At 37.3% G+C, this 20,095-nt stretch overlaps 1 protein-coding gene across 7 annotated transcripts in view; it reads right to left on the bottom strand.

Moving 5' to 3' along the window:
• VAV3 (vav guanine nucleotide exchange factor 3) overlaps window positions 1-20,095 on the bottom strand; it is a 400,412-nt gene that overhangs the window by 191,968 nt on the left and 188,349 nt on the right. For all 7 annotated transcript variants that reach the window (XM_073810192.1, XM_073810193.1, XM_073810194.1 and 4 more), the window contains 8 exons: window positions 17,866-17,969; window positions 16,474-16,573; window positions 12,468-12,563; window positions 8,335-8,403; window positions 6,608-6,694; window positions 3,591-3,676; window positions 1,949-2,081; window positions 1,443-1,552 (listed from right to left, as the gene is read on the bottom strand). In XM_073810192.1, coding sequence (XP_073666293.1) covers window positions 1,443-1,552; window positions 1,949-2,081; window positions 3,591-3,676; window positions 6,608-6,694; window positions 8,335-8,403; window positions 12,468-12,563; window positions 16,474-16,573; window positions 17,866-17,969 — 785 coding nt within the window. The remainder of the gene's footprint in view (window positions 1-1,442; window positions 1,553-1,948; window positions 2,082-3,590; window positions 3,677-6,607; window positions 6,695-8,334; window positions 8,404-12,467; window positions 12,564-16,473; window positions 16,574-17,865; window positions 17,970-20,095) is intronic.

The following is a 20,095-nucleotide window of genomic DNA, read 5'->3' as shown; positions in this document are numbered from 1 at the left end:
GGGTGGGCGGAGGTCACCGACTTCCTCACTTGTGACCCAAACCAAAAAGGTCCCTGTAGAATAGCCATTTTATGGATGCATACAACTACTAAGGTCTTTTAATTATTATAATCAATAACAATAAATTTTAAAAACTACAATAGTATACTGGAAGATGTCCTCTGAATTTATAAGTCCCTATAGGTATATTAGGATCCTAAATACAAAACAATATTAATAATAGTGATAACAACAGACACCTCTTACAATTCTATACCGTATCATTGCTGTTGTACTATCTGGCCACCATTCTGCATGACACATATATCTGGAATTCAAAATATCATTATCCCTGTTTTAGAGGAGGAAACTGAGGCTCTGAGAGGTTAAACAAATTGGCTAAGACTATGCAGCCAGTCCATGGCAGGGGTTATTGCTGAACCCAGAATTGTCTATAAGCTTAAAACTATTTTAGCTGCACAATCGTATGTCTCAAAGTGCTAGAGAAAATAATCTAAGGAAAATCTCTATTTTTCTCCCCTCAGAACTACAATAAAATATTCTAATCCTATTTCCATTTTATATTAACATGAGCATTTCCAAAAACGAAGCAAAGGAGAAAGCAAACAAAAACTCTGACAGAATTTGTCTGCAAAAGGTAAATAATGCTAGAATACATATGAAGCAATCACAGAAGTGTTCTTTCTTAATTTCACCTTTTGCTAACAGTTTCAATTTCAGGGTGACCTATATGTTTCCATAACAAGGGTCATTATACACTTTTTAATCCATGAACCTCAAAACTGAAAAGAAACTCCTATAATGACATGTCCTTGTGTAATCACGTCTCTGTATGCATTCCTTTTCGAACATGTCTGATTTATTTCCCACCTCTTTGTTGAGTTTCCACTTTAATAAAAGGAAAAAACACTGAGAGAAGTCAAGCCCTGAAAGCATTCATTGAATACGTCAAGCAATTTACCCAGAATTCAAACAATAAATGAGTTAAAAACAAACAGGAGGAACAAATCAATCTTTCTATTAAAAATAAGATATTTGCATGTATGTATGTACGTGTGTGTATGTGTTTGGGAGTATTTCTACTTAATTTAAAGATATATATAAAACATGGCAATTACATTAAAAGTTTATCATTAGAATAATTAATATTTTCGGGGGCTGCTAAAAGCTAAAGAATTAAAATATGCCCATGAGAAGAAAGTCAAACAGAAGGTTAGAGCTCCCTCTTTCTTTTTCTTGAAGAAATTCACCAAAACATCTCTCCCAGGAGACCAAAGTTATCAAGCTGACAGCCTCGTAGCATAGCACTCATGCTCAGAGCAAAGTGTTTTCACAGCCTCTGTACACATGCTACAAATATTAGAGTATGTTTATTGGTAGTTCATTGTTCATAAGAAACTTATGCAGTAGAAAAAAGCACTTTTAAAAGTAGAAATACTCACAAAGCCATTTCAAACTGTTCCAGCCACTTTTTCTTTAAATCTTTTGTTTTGCAATAAAATTCTAACCCATTTTGTCCTTGGATATGGATGAGGTAGAAGCCATAAGACCACTGTTAAAATTAATATTCCTCAGGTTAATAGGTATCATTGATTAATAACATCATGTTTCCAAATTCACTAACACACCACCATAATCATCCACAAACCACCCATAACATTATCATCAGACAAACTGTGAACAATCAAGACCACTGTAGTCAAGTTCATATCTAGAACAATTGCTATGCCAAGTGCATTTTGCTGCCTTGATCATTGGGGCATTAGAGGGGATCATTATCACCTGTGGCACTGTCCAATTATTTCTCACAAAGGCTTGCTTCTAATTAATCTCTAGAAACAAAAACACCTGGATGGATAAGCGGCCTCTCACATTAATGTATTAGCATACTTTCCTTGAATAGTCAAAGTTATGAGTAAATGACAGTTATTCATTTCCAAGAATTTACCTTTTTATTTTCCTTATCAGTTGTAGGATTGTTGGCTATTTTGTACTGCTGAAGATCTATTATTTCCTTCATTTCATAGTTATCACCTTTCCTTTTACATACAATCACTGCCAAATCAAATAAGAAGATATGCCTGAGAGAGAGAGCGAGAGAGAGATTTATTTAAACGGTTTGGAAGCATGTGTATTAATTCTTCTCAGATAAAATTTAATTTATCCAGTGAGTTAAAGACAAAGGTAGTGTGCACATCGAAAGAATGAACTGTGTGTCCTGGCACTGCCCTTTACTAAATGAATCACCCTGCTGTGCCTCAGTTTTCACAGTTAAAAAATAGGCAAAATTATAATGAGAACAATATGCACAATGCAGAGTTACTGTCAGGAACAATGAAGCCCTAAAGTGTTGTTCGTGAGCTAGTACTTTCTTTCTTCCAGTTTAAAAGCTAAACATTGATGGAATAATATTAATGACAACAATAGCAGTTAACTTCTACTGATGTTACTAGGAGACAGACAGATTGTCTTGAGAAGCGTTCACCCCTTCCACAAAGATGACTCAATTTAAATCCCCAGGACCACCTCCTGAGGTACGTATTATTATCATATTCATTTTACTTGGGAGGAAGCTGAGGCTCAGAGAAGTTAGATAATTTTCTCAGGGTTACACTGGGATGCACAGCAGGATTCACTCTTGGGTCTACTTGGGGAACCTGCGCTTTTACCCTGTATGTTGCTCCTTGTGACTTAATGGACAACCTAAAACACAAATTGAGTGGTACATGACCCAAGTGTAAGCTAGAGAAATTATGGTTAAATTTACATGTTGATATTTCTCTTCTATCTTACTAAAAGCAATGTAATTGGGGGAAAAAAACAGACCTTATAATCCTATCATCCAATACCAATATTTGTATCTTTTCGAAAACTCTCAGTGATTAACATGCATACATTTTTTTAAAACAATAAGAAAGAGACATTCACGTAGCTCTATTACTTGCATCACTTTCAAAGCCTATTTTCCGGGAGAGGCTAAAAGGATGTGTGTCTCCAGGGAGCTACCTTTAGAGCCTGGGTATCAAGGTGGAAGCAAGAGCTGATGCTGCCCCCTACTGGTTGACTTTCTAGTTTCCAAAGTTTCCAGAAAATGGCCATTTCAACTAAATAAATCAGTTTACCACATAATTAGCTCAACTAATCTTTAAGGACTGCACCTACAAATTTCCCTCGAGAAAATCTCACTAAATGGCCTTCACTTGGACTTCCTTAGGACATGTTGTACCGTTTTTAGTTCTTTTAAAATGCATACCAAAAAATAAAATTAAACAATTGTGTTTTTATAGTAGCTGTCTATTATTGCTTTATTGCTACTCTCATCTTAATGTGTACTTTTTTTACTCTAGCTGACATTCTATATTTGTCTATTCCTTCTTAAGAACTCAAACTTAGGCAAATCAACAGATACCAGAACAAAGAGGGGAATACCTAACATATCTATATGAGAAATTAAAAAAACACAGATCGATCTGACCCCTTGTTTTTATTCCTTTATTTCACTCCTTTGTCCTGGAGGAACTGTTTTTAAGATTTTCGCAATCTCCTGATCCTAATAACTTATTTTGAAAATAAGTACCGATCCCTCTCACCTTTCTTGTTTTGTATGCTTGTCTAGAGTGGTTATTCGAATTTCACCATCTCCCTGAGGTCGTCCAAAAAGCAAAACTGGTTGGTTCTAAAATATAAAATGTGCATGTCTCAGTTTTTCATAATCACATAAAAACAGAAATTAACATTACTGAGGCTATTTGCTAGGCACAACTATCTTATAACAACTTTTATCATTTTACCTTTTAACACGCTTATTCTAAAAAGCTCAGGTCTGTACGATACACTTTCAAAAACAGCCTGTCCTTGGTCATCCCAGGAGGCATACTGAAGACATTAATTGATTTTACTTACACCTCTAATGGAGAAGTTAGCTACCAAAAGAGAGAATTAATTGGAAAAATGCAAATCACGAGGAAGTTACAACAACTAATATTTACTGAGCATCCACTGTGTGCTAGCCACTAGGTACAGGACAAAATGACATAGACTCCGCCCTCATGAAACATACTGCTCAGTGGGGGAGCAAATAGTCACAGAAGAATATAATTACAAACATGTGGTTGCCGTGATGGAAGAGCAGAGGAAGCATGCGTATCTGGGGGACCTAATTTGGTCTAGGGAGTCAAGGATGGCTTCCCTGAGCTAAGATCTTAAGAATGAAAATTTCTGACTGGATGATTAAAAATAATGAGTCATTTCCCCAGAGACAGAAAATAAAAAGTTTTAAGTATTTATGAACACCTACTCTACAAGGTGCTAAAGGAGAAGGAACTGACTGAAAATATCACGAACATCTATGAAATTACGTTCTAATAAAAAAAGATATGTAATGAATTAACTGTACTACAAGAAAGTATAAATGTAAATGTTTCTTATCTGTATTTTTTGCAGAAACAGAAAACTCCATCCTAAAACCCATATGGAATTGCAAGGGACCCTTAATAGGTAAAACGATCATAAAAAAGAACAGAGCTGGGATCTCACACTTCCTGATTTCAAAACTTATTACAAAACTATGGTAATCCAAACAGTGTAGAACTGGCATAAACACAGACTTCTAAACCAATGTAATACAACAGAACATCCAGAAATAAGCCTTCACATATATGGTCAAATGATTTTTGACAAGAGTGCCAAGACCAATTCAGTGGGGGATAGGAGAGCCTTTTTAACAAAGGGTGCTGGGGGAAACTGGATATGCACAGGCAGAAGAATGAAGTTGGACCCTTACCTTATACTGTTTCCAAAAATTAACTCAAAATGGATCAAAGAGTTAAAACTACAAAACTTTCAGAAGAAAACATAGGGGAAAAGGTTTATGACATTGGATTCAGTAATGATTTTTTAGATAGGACACCAAAAGCACAGGCAACAAAAGAAAAGATCGATAAGGTGGACTTCATCAAAATTTAGAATTTTGCACAAATAACACTATTAACAGAGTGAAAAGGCAACTCACAGAATGGTACAAAATATGTGCAAACAAAAATGTGGTAAGTATTGATATCCAATAATTCATAAAGACAGAAAGTAGAACGGTGGTTGCCAGGGGCTGGGAAGAAGGGGGAATGAAGAGTTAGTGTTTAGTAGGTGGAGAGCTTCAGTCTTGCAGGATGAAAAGAGTTCTGGAGATGGATGGTGGTGACAGCTGCACAATATGAATGTATCTAACATCACAAAACTGTACACTTAAAAATGGCAAATTTAATATTTTATATATATTTTACCACAATATAAAAAAAATACAGCTGTCCAGGCAATGTGCTATGGAATTACAAAGAGAAGGAATTAGGGATTCTTTCAGATTAGGGAAAGAATTTTTTTTAAATTGGACCTTGAAGAAATTTGATAGGAAGTAATGAAAAAAGATATTCTAGGCTTTGACAAGATTATAATCAAAGGCAGAACTATAAACGCAACTATGTGAAGAGGTAACCAGAGGCTACTGTGATTGGAAAGGTGGCAGATGAGGTCCTGAAAAGGGGAAGTAGCTGTATGTGTGGAAAGAAAGACAGACCAAAGACGTTTCAGAGGAAGAAGCAATAAAATTGCTCTACCAAGAAAAGCATCTTAAATCTATTTATTTATCTGTTTTCTCTCCCCACAGCTTTATCCAAGCCTCCATCAACTCTCTTGAAACGACCTCAATGATTTTCTGACTGGTCTGCCTGATGAAAGGGTTTTCATGACACTTAAATCAGACTGTGAAACCCTCTGGTAAGAACCGTTCACTAGCTTCCTACTGCAATCACTACAAAATCCCAACTCAGCACCTTGCCCTCCAAGGCTGTGGTGTGTAGTTCTCCTGCCCCCACTCCCCCACTTCAGAGCCCACCCTTCTTCCTTTCACTCTCAATTTCCAGCCTCTCTTGTCTTGCTGCTCCTTGAACAGCCCTGGCTCTTTCCCATTTCAGGGCATCTCACTTGCTATGGCTTCTGCCGGGAATCTTCTCTCTGCAGACCTTTGTGCCACTGGCTTCTTCTCATCCTTCAGGTTCAGGTGACAAATGTCTCAGAAGGACTTTTTCTGAGCACCTTATCTAAACTAGGACTCCCCTCACTATCCTCTGTTGCAGCAACCTGTTCACAGCATTCATCTCAATAGAGAGAGCATTTTTAGACTCTCTTTTTACTGTCTCCTCAACCATGAGAACATGTTGTTCATAGTTACAGCCCCGGCCCCAAGCAAAACGTCTGGCACACAGCAGTCACCCAGTAAATATACATAAAATGAATAAATTAACGGGACTCCACCATGGTTACGTATGGGGGTGAGGAAAGGAAAAGAAAAAAAAAAAAATGGGACTGCTGCAGGGAGAGGCATCACAGTGTGATTAAAGTGACAGGGACAAGCAATGGCAGAAAGTCCCTGGACGATGATGTATCACAGGTGCCACTGAACGTTCATCCCCGTGGATGCTGCCAAACAGAAGTCGGAAAAAACCTAGAACAACAGAAACTTGAAGGTAAACTTTTTTTTTTTTTTCAAAAACAACTGCTAGAACATCCCCCAATTTGTGGGTTAGGGGAGCTGGATGGAATGATAATTACATACCAAATTTTCTATAGATAGCTGAAATTGTTTAATTTCACGAAGGGTCTCATTATCTCTTTTCACTTCATTCACATATTGTGCCAAGTCCTAAAGAATAAAGAAAAGGGGAGAAAAAGAAGGCAAGATAAGATTAGACAAGAGATGAGCACTGTTTGAAAGAAAACATCATTAATTTCATTAATAGTAGAAAGTTACCACTATAACTTTTCAATGACAATAAAATGAATACCTAATCGAAGCTGCATCTCAAAAGCAATTTAAAACTGTCTGGAGTACAGCTGGGAAGACTGAAGCCTTGTCATTTACCACACCCCTGAGAAGAGTAAGGATCAAACACAGAAACAAACAAAATATGCTGCCATGCAGAGCAACAAAAAGGAAACCAGGTCGGGAGCGTGTAAATTCTGAACACTGACCTTGAGAGAATCACACTTGAACTTGGGTTAGAATAAGGGCAATCATGAAGGATTAGCCGGGAGAAAAAAGTAACTAAAAGTTAGACAATGAATCTAGCAGGGCTGTTGTCTGCATCCAGTTAAGCATCTCAGTTCCTGAGAGGGTTCAGTCAGGGAAGCCAGGTCAATTTCAAAGAGTTAATAAAGGGAAGTGAAGGAGAGGAGAGAAACCAGGGAGCGTGAAAATGAACTAAAGGGCACAAACAATGCTGGCCCTGTTTCTCCGTGTGCCTTCACCTATTTTAAAATGCCTTTTCTCAAATTTGAGGAAACATTAGCTAATCTTTCCATACTGTAACTAGCTATTTTTATGCTATGTGCTCCAGATTTTTCCTGTTTTCTGGGTTTTCTTTTTTCCCTACCCTCTTATATTTGTCTGCAACAGCAGGAACAGAACTCAGGCAAAAGCAGTTCCTAACTTTGTTCTAAATGAAAGCCCGACTTTTCATAGGATATATCTATAAACGATTTCTTTAAAAAGATTGGAAACTTGATATGATTTTTTTTTATAATAATAAATAATGATGGGCTGTTTCCTGACAGGGTACTAAAGTCAGCTAAACACAGAGCTAACACTGAAACTGGCACAAGGACACAGAGAAGTAATTATGCACTGCTCTGGGCAGAGTCACATTGGCATTTTGTTTTGACAACAAATATCTGTGTCTGTTTTAAGCTAGGGACAAATATTATTTCTTTCAAAAAGTCCGGCATAGCGTGGAAATCGGGGTTTTACAGATTCCCCAATATGTTCAAAAAGCCTGCCTTCACCTACTTCTAGTGCTTGATTTTCAGATTTACCTGAAATAGAAACCCAGACTGATCACTTGTACTGGTGCACAGCATCCAAAAAGGTAAACCTGGCTGACATCCTCACTTGAGAAAAATAAGTCACACCAGTGTTCTGAAGTCATCAGCTAAACTGCTGCTTGCACAAGCCAATAGGTTTCTACTAGCAACCATAAAAAGAATGTGAAACAAAACCATTCTATTAAATCATTCCTGGTAGTTATGGAAATTGTCATACTTTCATAAATACTGAAAGTTATTTTAATATACCTCTTGGTTTTATGCTTTTGTCCAACAATTAAATCCATGCAAGGATACTGATTTCAGTTAAAAATATCCAGCTCTCCCCTCCAAAAACAAACCTATGCAAACACTTATAATAACATCTATTAGCGTATCATACATATGTATTAACAGTTTACATTCTATTGTTTTTAGGCAAGAATTAGAAATACAAACAAGTTAATGCTGCATTCGTCTAACCTTCATCGCATCAAGAGCCAGTTTCAAATTTGCCTTCTCCATAGGATCAGTGGTATGTTTGACCAGCTCCTATTTGGAAGATATATTTTAGTACTACTTCCATCAAATTAAAACCAACACATAAGAAAACATTTTACAAATAAACCATTTTTATCATTATTCTCACCATAATGTGATAAATCTGATTTAACTAGGCTCTGTTTTCATCAAAAATTTCAAACTGTTAAGAAGACCAAATAGATATCAAAAGGACATGAGACAATGGTCAGAAAGGTTTTCCTTTCAAAGTTGAACGTGAATTCTATCCCCCACCATCACACTGACACTCTTGCCAGATGTTAAGAAAGATTCCCCTCCTTGACAACTGAACTGATACTTTTTTCTTTTTTGGCTGTGCCACATGGCACGTGGAATCTTAGTTCCCCGACCAGGGATCGAACCTGCGCCCCCTGCATTGGAAGCATGGAGTCTTACCCACTGGACCACCAGGGAAGTCCCTGAACTGATACTTTTCACTTGTTATCAAACTTGCCTTCTCTATGGCTTTGGATTCTGACAACTCCATCTCTCCTTTGGCCTCAGGGACATCAGGCTCTTCTGTTTGTTGCTGTTATTTTTGTTAGTTCATCTTAAATGTTGCCTATTCATTTGTCTTTCATACCTTCTTCTTTCTTTGCACCTTAGAAATGAGTTATTATTCCCTAGATTTTCACCTTAGTCTTCTGTTATCCGTACGTTACATACTCTGTGAATTCTATCACAACCATTGCCATAACATCGCCTATCACCTAATGTGACAGTCACCCTCAAATGAATGTGCTCAACCCAGAATTCACGCCTGAGTCCCAGACTCATATGTCCTATTAAATTGTTCTACCTGGGTTTCTCGCAAGCCCCTGAAATACAGCACGTCCACACTTCATGCACCTTCACCCGCACCCCTACTGTTGTTCCTGTTTATGTTTTACTGAATGAGGGCACCTCCATCACTTAAGCCAAAACCTCAAAGGTGCCCCTGACTCCTCCCTCTCTCTCACTATGTTCTGTTTGTGTTAACTTTCACCCTTCCCCTTGAAACCTCCTCCACTGGCACTACCTCGGTTCAAGTCCCTGCTCTCTTTCAAATGGGTGACTGTAATAGGCTTCTGATTCATCTTCTGACTTGCAGTCTCTCCTTGCTACAATCTAGTCCCTCGATTGACATCAGAGTTAAATCTCTAAATGTAAATCAGATCCTGTTACTTAGACTTCTGGGAGGTTCACAAAAGCTTCAGGTTATCACGCATACCTCGTAGATGCTTCATGATCTGAATGCTGCAAACCTCTCCCAACTTCTCTCTCCACTTCCTCTCAGACAACCTATGCCCTACTTCTACTAAGTTAACTGCAATTCTCAAAATAACGTTCTAATATCTGATCCCATTAGGCATGATGTTTTCTCTCCTAGAAAGCCCTTGCTCTCTGATCCACCTGTCAAACCGTCATTCTTCCTTCAAAGCCCAACTCAAGAAACATTCCTCTGTGAAGCTTGTTATGACAGAGGCCTCTTCTCAAGCCATAATTAACTAAGTCTTTATTTGTACCACTTCTGTACCTTCTGCATACTTATCACGTCGTATTGTACTTGGCAGATTACATTTCATATTCCCCAATAAAACAGTGAACTTTATCAGTGTGAGGGGGGCTGTTTTACATTGTTGAGAGACTCACACTGTATGCAGCTCATGGGATCCATTCAAAAATCTTTGCTGAGGGGCTTCCCTGGTGGCGCAGTGGTTAAGAATCCACCTGCCAATGCAGGGGACACAGGTTTGAGCCTTGGTCCGGGAAGATCCCATGTGCCGTGGAGCAACTAAGCCAGTGCGCCACAACTACTGAGCCTGCGCTCTAGAGCCCGAGTGCCACAATTACTGAAGCCCGAGTGCCTAGAGCCCATGCTCCACAACAAGAGAAGCCACTGCAATGAGAAGCCTGCGCACTGCAATGAAGAGTAGACGCAACTAGAGAAAGCCCGCGTGCAACAAGGAAGACCCAATGTAGCCTAAAATAAATAAATTAAAAAAAAAATCTTTGCTGAATTCAATACCAGTAGTGTTTCTAGTTGTAAACAGAACCTACAGATATCAAATCTGTTAAGTATAATAAACTTGTCAGAGTGATACTCTTTTGTTTCTATTTTTACTTTTCCTCTATTAAATAATAACAGTATTCTCAAAGTTTCAAACCCCCCCACTATAAAATATTTTAATTTTATAAATCCATGATTTCAAATCATAAGGCATTTCAAAAATGATTTACCCACTAAAATACAGTAGTAAGTAGAAAATATTCAAATTCATACCATATTTATTTAACACATTTCTAAACAGTAGACAAATTAATTCTACTCTACACTATTTTGAAATGGAAAAACATTTCTAGAATTTTTATCTAAGTGTGGTATCCCAGATAAAACTTTTCCTATTTTAAAAAATCATCATGGAACTAAATATACTTTTGAAATTTAAAATATCAAACAACCCAAGAGAAATGAGCAGAAAAAGTTCACTGACTTTCCAAAAGGTAAGGTCATATTTTATACTTTTATAAGTCTGCTTAAAATCTTTTTTTTTTAAACATCTTTATTGGAGTATAATTGCTTTACAATGTTGTGTTAGTTTCTGCTGTATAACAAAGTGAACCAGCTATATGCATACATATATCCCCATATCCCCTCCCTCTTGCGTCTCCCTCCCACCCTCCCTATCCCATCCCTTTAGGTGGTCACGAAGCAGGGAGCTGATCTCCCTGTGTGATGCAGCTGCTTCCTACAGCTATCTATTTTATATTTGGTAGTGTATATATGTCCATGCCACTCTCTCACTTCGTCCCAGCTTACCCTTCCCCCTTGCCATGTCGTCAAGTCCATTCTCTACATCTGCGTCTTTATTCCTGTCCTGCCCCTAGGTTCGTCAGAACCATTTTTTTTTTCAGATTCCATATGTATGTGTTAGCATACGGTATTTGTTTTTTCTCTTACTTCACTCTGTATGACAGACTCTAGGTCCATCCACCTCACTACAAATAACTCAATTTCATTTCTTTTTATGGCTGAGTAATGAAGAAAATAGATATTTCTTGAAAACTGCAACTTTTAAACTCTTCAATCAATATTTGACTATACTAAAGTTACAAGATAAATTATTAGCTTCTTTTGGAGATGTTTTTAGTTTCATGATGTCTCAGAAATTGACTGCCTAAGTCTTCCTTATTATTTTTTCATAAAATGCAATTTGATTAAGTTGCTTTGAGTTTAGGTCTCATAAATGTTTTAACGCATTTGTAAGGAATAATCAGGGTTTGAATTTTTCTGATTTCTCAGTAGAAAATAGAAATGACTAATAATTTTGCAGTTACAGTTCAAGAAATTTAATATACAAGATGTATAAAGCACAGCAAACTCAGAATTATATTTCACATACAGGTAGTAGATCTTTTTAAAATGGCATTTCACAAGCATCAGCAAAGCTGATAGACTAATACAGTAAGACATTTCTTTGGAGCAGAACTAATGAGTCTCCTGGTACAGCTATCAAGTTAAATTTATAAGACTCTCCACCCTCATTAGAAGACTAACCGTGGAAACCATAAGCTTTGGGGTTATAACAAGAATCACTTCAAAATAAATGCAGTCTTATTATAATTTACTATAGCGGAAAGTAACACAGAGTGTGACACAATTCTCTTTCGTTTATGGTTATAAGGCACAAATTCTAACACAATTAACCTGTCAAAATTCAAGTGTATTGCAACACTGAGATTCTAATAAATGACTACTGCTAATGACAGAAGACTTGGTTGAAGGGATATTTGTATTTGTTTTGCCTTGTTTTTAAATTTTTTAATTTTTTTGGAGCCAGTTCTGCTTGAAGAACTCAAAATGTGACTGTGTGCAAGATACAGAATTATCTTTGCTTAAAAGGAAGAAAAAATTTCCAGCTGTTCTGTTATTTCCCACTTAGCTATCCTCATAATTGAAAACTGTAAGGGGATAGGGCTCCAAACATAAAGTTTCTGCAGCTTAGTTGATGCTTCATTAATATTGTGTTGAATTCATGAATGAACAAATAAACAAACAGTTTTAAATTACATACCTGAAGGAGAAGGTGATACTTTAAAACACGCTGCATAGGAACCACAAGCAAGTCTCGAAGAGTAAATTTCCCATTATTTGCTCTTTTAGAACATTCCTAAAGAAATTGTTTTTAAATTGAACTGTTTTAGTTTTAGCAAAAGGAGTCATAATACAAACATTAAAGGATGCAAACGCCATAAGCAAAACTGCTATTATACAATAAATATTTTGCTATTTCCCTTAACAATCCTTCTTTCTTAAAACTAGGAAGTATCGTCAGTTAAAAACCAAAAGAAACAAACAAAACTTGTAGCATTTCAACTCTAAATAAGAATAAATATGTAGAACTATTTTACACATGAAAATTATTTTCTCTAGTGGTCCTCCAGCATTTTCCCCTCACTTACCACTTAACCTTTCACCAGTCTCCCCAAGCAGGCCTGTGGACCAGGCATCAAGAACAAGCCCCATTAATTAAACCCACTATGTTCCCTCCCCACCATCATGCCTTGGTTCATTCGGTTCTCTCCAACTGCCATGTGCTTGGACTAGTTCCCAGCAAAATTCATCATCCTCTTGAAGAACTATACTTCAAGGTTGTTAGTAATAGTCCCAATCAAAATTGTGCTGTCTCTCTGTGCCTTGTGGGTCTCTTAATTATTGTTGTATATGTATAATATCTTCCCCAATATATTATGTCTTTTATACCTCTTAAGAATCTAGTATTTACTGACTAAACATTTGTTGTAATGAATGAAATGGAATGATTGACTCCCAAAATTTGCTAAAGTATAAACCCACTACAGGATTCAAAGTTTTCAAAGCCTCAGATTTTATTTTTTTAATCTCACAATCTCCTTCCTTACAAGTTTATCAAAAAATAGCATTGACGGGTTCACTCTATTGACATTAACTAAGACTTTGAGGAAAGTACTTTGAATTTGCAGTGTCAAAGCCTGAATTTAAATCAAGTTTGGCAATTCTTGTCTGTGTGACCTTGAACAAATTGCTTTTCTGATCTTACTGTTCCTCAAATATTCATGGTATCATCCAAAAAAACAATAAGGTGTCATAAAGATATTTTTATTTGTGAGCAACCTAAGTCCAAAATCCTCAGACAATTACATAACCAAGACCAAGGAATTTTCCAGTTCATGGAAGGGGTTGTATTCAAGAAAATACTCTTTAGTTTCCCTTTTCCCCACACTTAGCTTTTCCAGCACATGGAAGGATATATTATATTATCAGAAGCTATAGAAACAAACACCATTAGCTCCAATGACCATATTGAGTTAATGAGTGCTTGACTACAGCTTTCAAACAAGAACTGGTGACACATCCTGACATGTTAGCTCACATCTTGTCAATTGCTGGGGTTCACTGGACAGATAACTATTTCAAATGATTTCTTGCTTCCACAGATTATAGCGAGTTCTGGATCATGGGTCTCAAATAGGAGGTCAAACTGTTAATATTATTGTAATGAATGGGTCTCATCTTCCCAGCTGCATTTTAAGTTCCTTGGAAATTGAGGTTGTATCTTACACTTCTTATGTTATGCCATCTTAACATAGTGTTAAGAACAGAAATGTTATACATTTAAAATTTACTTTGTTATGTTATGGAAGTCAGTGTAAAACTGTTGGGGAAAAAATTATTTCAAGTTCTAAGTTATAAGCTCAGGAAGTAAAGAAACTAACAGCGCTGGCATTAGCTACAATTAGGGGGCCGAGACTGAAGTGTAAAATGCTTATTAGTATTGAAAGCAAATAAAGGGTAGAAATGATCCTTCCAAACATCCAGTCAAGTGCTTAGCCTCAACTCCAATTCTAAGTGAAAAGAAAAGAAAATGTAATAGGGATGAGCCAGCTTAGAGAACAAGGTAAAGAGACTCTATTACCCTTCACCCCATGTTACTTTGGTTCTACAGTAGGGGTGAAAAAAAGACAAAAATCATCAAGAATAAAAATAACCACAAAAAGAAGACATGAAGGAGGCAGAGAGAAACCTAGTATAAGGCAGCTTTCCCTCCATCATGCTGGGACTTGCAGAAGACAGTTCCAGCAAAGACTATTTGTTGAGGGCTTATAGTAAGTATCTGGTTAAATACTTCCAAATCAGACCCACGGTTAACACAACCAGCATCACCTCACCCTGAGCCTTTCAAACTCAGTCTGAGGTTCTCTCTTTCCCTAAGACTTACAGTGACTACAGAAACTATAGAGTATGCTCACTGGGCAGGATTTTGACAGTGAGTCTGAAAGAAGGGAGAGTAACACGCATATAATGCTGAGAATATAATGCAGGTTTGATTGACCACTTTCTGACTCCTCTCTTGAACCAGAATTATATATCTTTATTAAAAAAAAAAAAACTGCCTAAATGGTAGCTCTATTAGGAAGTCGTTGTGTACGTTGTTAACTTTTATCTTACCATCGTGTTTTAATTTGAGTCAAGGTGGCTTATAGTTCTAGACTTACGAGGCTCTGCTCTCCCAAGAGGAGCAGGGGCCCTTTAGGCTAACAAGGCTGTAAGGATGTCACTTAGTGGTGACTCAAACCATCTCCAGCCATAAGATCCGCATCATCAAGGGATTGTGAGAGGTAAGAAAGAAGGATCCATGATATAGAATTAGTACAGTTACTTGGTAGTCTGTTGATGTGCAAATTTTCTCACCAATAGCTCCCCTTTGTGGGAATTATTTTATTAAATCAGACCAGATACGCTAAACAGTGAAGGGGTTCTGCCTTGCAAATCATCTCCCTCTTCTTCTCTGTTCATCACCTGACCTCACTGCTAAACCCAACAAAGAGCAGCAAGGAGGATATGAGAGAGCCAACCAAGCCACACACAGAAGAGTTGACTATACATCTCTACCTGAAATTTAAGAAGATCCATACATATGGATAATATATTTGAGACGACAATTCATATAACATATAAATAATCGTTTTTCAAAAGATTTTTGAAAGTGCAGACTCTTCTTGTGTGTGTGGGGGGGGAAAGATGTACCAAAAAAATAAATGACCTAACACAGTTTCCAGACTTATTTTCCATTGTTACCATGTGCTCTATTCATACTAACCTACTTGCCATTTCTCAAACTTGCCTGATCCTTCTGGTCAAGACATACCAATTCTTCCAGAATGCCCTACATGGACTCTCATCTATCAAGACTCACCTCATTCTTCAGTGACCTAACTCAAATGCTCCCTCTTCAGATAAATCTTCCACAGTCTAACTATACTGAAGTGATCACTCAGTCTTACTCATGGAGCCCTGACTACGAGTGCTTATCACATACTACTTAATCTCATCATATGTGTGCCTGTCTTGCCTTCTTATGGGCAATATCCATGCCCTTTTTTAATTTTTTATTATTATTTTTATTATTATTATTTTTTAACATCTTTATTGGGGTATAATTACTTTACAATGGTGTGTTAGTTTCTGCTTTATAACAAAGTGAATCAGTTATACATATTCCATGCCCTTTTTATACGTTTTCCCCTAAATATCTTTTGGCCGTGTTATGCAGCATGTGGGATCTTATTTCCCCGACCAGGGATCGAACCCACGTCCCCTACACTGGAAGCACAGAGTCTTACCACTGGACCTCCAGGGAAGTCCCAATATCTTATATTTTTAGTAAACAGTTTACATCTACATACATATTATCTCACATACATCTTACTCATCCTGTACCTTTTACTACCCTGGGCAACTTACTCATGATCTCTCTGAACACTGGCTTTCTTAACCATAAGATAAAAAAATTAATTGTATGTATCTCACAAAGTCATGAGGATCTAATGAGATAAGACATGTAAAAAAGCCATAAATCTTCTATCTCACTACTGTTATTATTACTGCCACATTATTATTTTATAGAGCTATATATTAAAATATTTTATGAAATTACACTTAGAATTCATAGAAATTTGCTGTTGCATAGATCATGAAAAGAATATGTTGGTTTTAGTTTATTTTACTCTGTCATAGACACACAAAAAATAAACAGGCACCTCTAATTTCAGTTTGACATCTTCTTTTGTCTTAGAAATGTAGTCTAAACTAGAGATGGCCAACTCCACTCCACTGCAGTACTGCCCATAAATAACCAACCTGAAAGGAAAAGAGAGAGAGGAAAAAATCTGAGGACAAAAAGGCAAGAATAAAGTGGAAGAGGAAATTCACCTATTTAAAACCACAATTAGGCATAACCAAAGCAAATCTCACTCGTCCTGCACCTCTTACTTTCCAGGTAACCCTGGGCATATTACTCATAATTTCTCTGAACCTCAGCTTTCTCGTTTCTTTTTAAGACACACCACACATACAGTTATAGAATGAAAGTCACTCATATTTACAGTATTAAAAATGACTATTTTTAATTTCCAAATTTGAATGGGATTGATTCCATGCATGTTTTTATAGCAGGTAGATTTTACAAACTGGCTTAATGACTGTTAATATTGTTTGAGTGCATATAATAATCAAAAACAAAATTAAAAACTTCTCTTCAAGTTTCTATTAGAGACCAACTTTTACACTGTTCACGCTCACTCAGGAACAGTTTTATTTTCTACTACTGTTTCACTGTAATCACTACTTACAACTCTACTCATTAATAAACCTCCTACTCCCTCCCCCGTTTTAATTAAGAAAAATACATTATTTGAAAAGTGGGAATGAGAGGGCTGAGCTGTGCTGGCTGGGAGATAACTTATATTGCATGGGGTCTGAGCCTGCTTCGGGAAGGGTATCTCTGGGGTAATACCGATTTTTGCAAAGAGCCCGGTTAATTTATTGTTTCTTTTAGCCCTCTACTGGAAAACAAAAAAACTACTACATTAATATTTATCTAATGTTGATGTAAGCAATTAATTAGCTACTTCTTAGTACTAGGAACTATAGTGCTTGATTTTAAAAGAGAGCGCTCTATTTTAAGCAAAATTCCTTGGTACTTCTAATTTATGTGAATTGTTCAGAAGATTTTTTTCAAATTCAGAAAGGGAAACTGACGTTGGCTGTGAATGTAATACTCCAAAATACAGAATTATAAGGTATTAGAGTTGGAAAAAGCACTACGTACCAGATAATCTACCCCTAACATTTACAGATGGAAAAAAGGAGGCTCAGAGAGTTAAAATGACTTCCTGAAGTCTACAGGACTCAAGAGTGACAGAAACTGCACCTTCTGGTTTTCAATGCAAAAGTCTGAACCCTTCTTTTTTTCTTCCCTGATACACATATAGAGGTCAACCACTACCCAGAAATTAACTGTCCCATGTTCTAATTACTGCCCAGACAGTATCTTAATGAACGATAGTAATAGCTACTTATGAGCAATTTTAGTACTAACCCTCACTATAATTACAAACTAATAGCCACAAAATTTAAAATCCAAAAGTTACCTTTCCTTGTAGTTAATGAAAACTTGATACAAGTTCTGGTCGTTTTTATTTACAATGGAATCATGAATCTCTTGCATTAGGTTCCGATGAACTTTTACAAGTTCCTTAGAAAAGAAAACAGTGGCAAAGCAAATTAGGAATCTGAACCAAAAAAATCACCCGGAGCCCAGCATCCCTATTGCTGCCAGACTTGCCATTCAAGGATATGCTGAATACCCTCAATATATAAACCTGCTACCATCAGTAAAGAGGAAAAAAAGGAGGGGAAAGAAGAGAAAAGAGAGAAGGGGAAGGGGAGGGGAGGGAGAGAGGGGGAGAAAGACAGGCCATGTTCACGGAAAATAGCAATTTCAGATCTGACTGTGGAAAAAGAAATTCGCTCTCTAGTTATTAAAGGGTAATTTATTCCTTGTATAAAAATATGTACAGTTCAGTTTCATCTTATAATCACTTTAAATTTTTAAATAAAACTATCCCAGTGCTTAATGTTTTACTGACAGGATAAAGTAATGATTCATGTCCTCGAGACATAAAAATGTAGATTTGTACTTTGGTCAATTAGTGGTGTCCTGGAGCTAAGCTAACAATAATCAGACTAAATTACTTGAAACCAGCCAACTAATGTCATAAATAAGCAGCAAATAAATTGTAGTAGGCAGTTTACTAGGGCAACTCAAAAGATAGAATTTCACATTTTTCCTGATAAGCAAGTAATTTTCGGTCAGACAGTAAAATACATGTCACAGCCAGGAAATGAGGAGATCCGAATCAAGGTGCCAATTCTCCCAGGATCTCTTCCCGTGTACTTTGGAGCACACATTGATGCAGGGCATGCCCTTCCTTAGGAGGTGCTAAGTGAAACATGAATATGTTGGCCCTGTCACTTTTCTGAGGAGCATGGAAAAGCTATTAGAATAAGGACTGTCAAATGCGTTCTAAGTTACAGTGAGCGTATTTAGGTGGTTTAAGATCCTCATCTTCCTAAAATGTGTGGTTTGTTTTATGCTAAATATTCATTTGATATTGGGATCTTTTTCTTCCTTCTACGTTACAAATCAATAAGAATGTCTTCATTTGGCCAAAATCAGGAACAAGGACAACATGCCATAGCTAAACTGGTGCAAAGCAACACTAAATATAAAGGAATCAAAATATTAGAGACTTTACAGGTGATACAAGCAAGCCGGTTCATAAAAGCTTATATACTGTATATAAGAGCGACATATTAAAACTGAGGGACTACCCTGATGGTCTAGTGGGTAAGACTCTGCACTCCAAATGGAGGGGGCCCGGGTCTGACCCCTGGTCGAGGAACTAGAGCCTGCATACATGCCGCAACTAGAAGTCCGCATGCCGCAACGAAGGTCCCGTGTGCCACAACGAAGACCCAGCACAGCCAAAATAAATAAATTAAATAAATAAATAAATATTAAAGGAAAAAAAGAAAAACTGAGGCCAGTTCTAGAGGTCTAAGAACTTGAATCTTGCCTAGCAAGACCTTACATGGTATTGCATTTGGCTTGCCTCTATGCTTTTGGGTACATATCCTTTTAGGACTGTCAGATAATAAGGTACCCTGAAATTTGAAATGCTATGTAAATGTGAAGAAAAGCTCCTCACATCTTACCATTAAAATAGACTGTTATATCGGGCTTCCCTGGTGGCGCAGTGGTTAAGAACCTGCCTGTCAATGCAGGGGACACAGGTTCGAGCCCTGGTCCAGGAAGATCCCACATGTTGCGGAGCAACTAAGCCCATGTGCCACAACTACTGAGCCTGCGCTCTAGAGCCTGCAAGCCACAACTACTGAGCCCATGTGCCACAAGTACTGAAGCCCATGCGCCTAGAGCCCGTGCTCCACAACAAGAGAAGCCACCACAATGAGAAGCCTGGACACCGCAACGAAGAGTAGCCCCCGCTCGATGCAAATAGAGAAGGCCCACGCAGCAAAAAAAACCCAACACAACAAAAAATAAATAAATAAATAAATTTATTTTAAAAATAAAAGACTGTTATATCATAAAGAAGCAGTGTATTTCAGAAATGAGAGTTTAGGCTGATGCAACCAGAAGAAAACACCAAAAAGCAGAGGACAAGGAAGTGTAGGAATGGAGGGAAGTGAAGAAGACAGATGGAGCCAGGACAGTGTCTGTAAGATGGGGTTGGGGGGCTGAAAGAACAATAGAGCAGGCAATGGGGCAGAAGGGGATTCCCACAAGAGAAAGAGACC

This window comes from Tursiops truncatus, chromosome 1, assembly GCF_011762595.2.
Source record: "Tursiops truncatus isolate mTurTru1 chromosome 1, mTurTru1.mat.Y, whole genome shotgun sequence".
Lineage (NCBI taxonomy): Eukaryota > Metazoa > Chordata > Mammalia > Artiodactyla > Delphinidae > Tursiops > Tursiops truncatus.
This window is presented reverse-complemented; position numbering and strand designations above follow the sequence as displayed.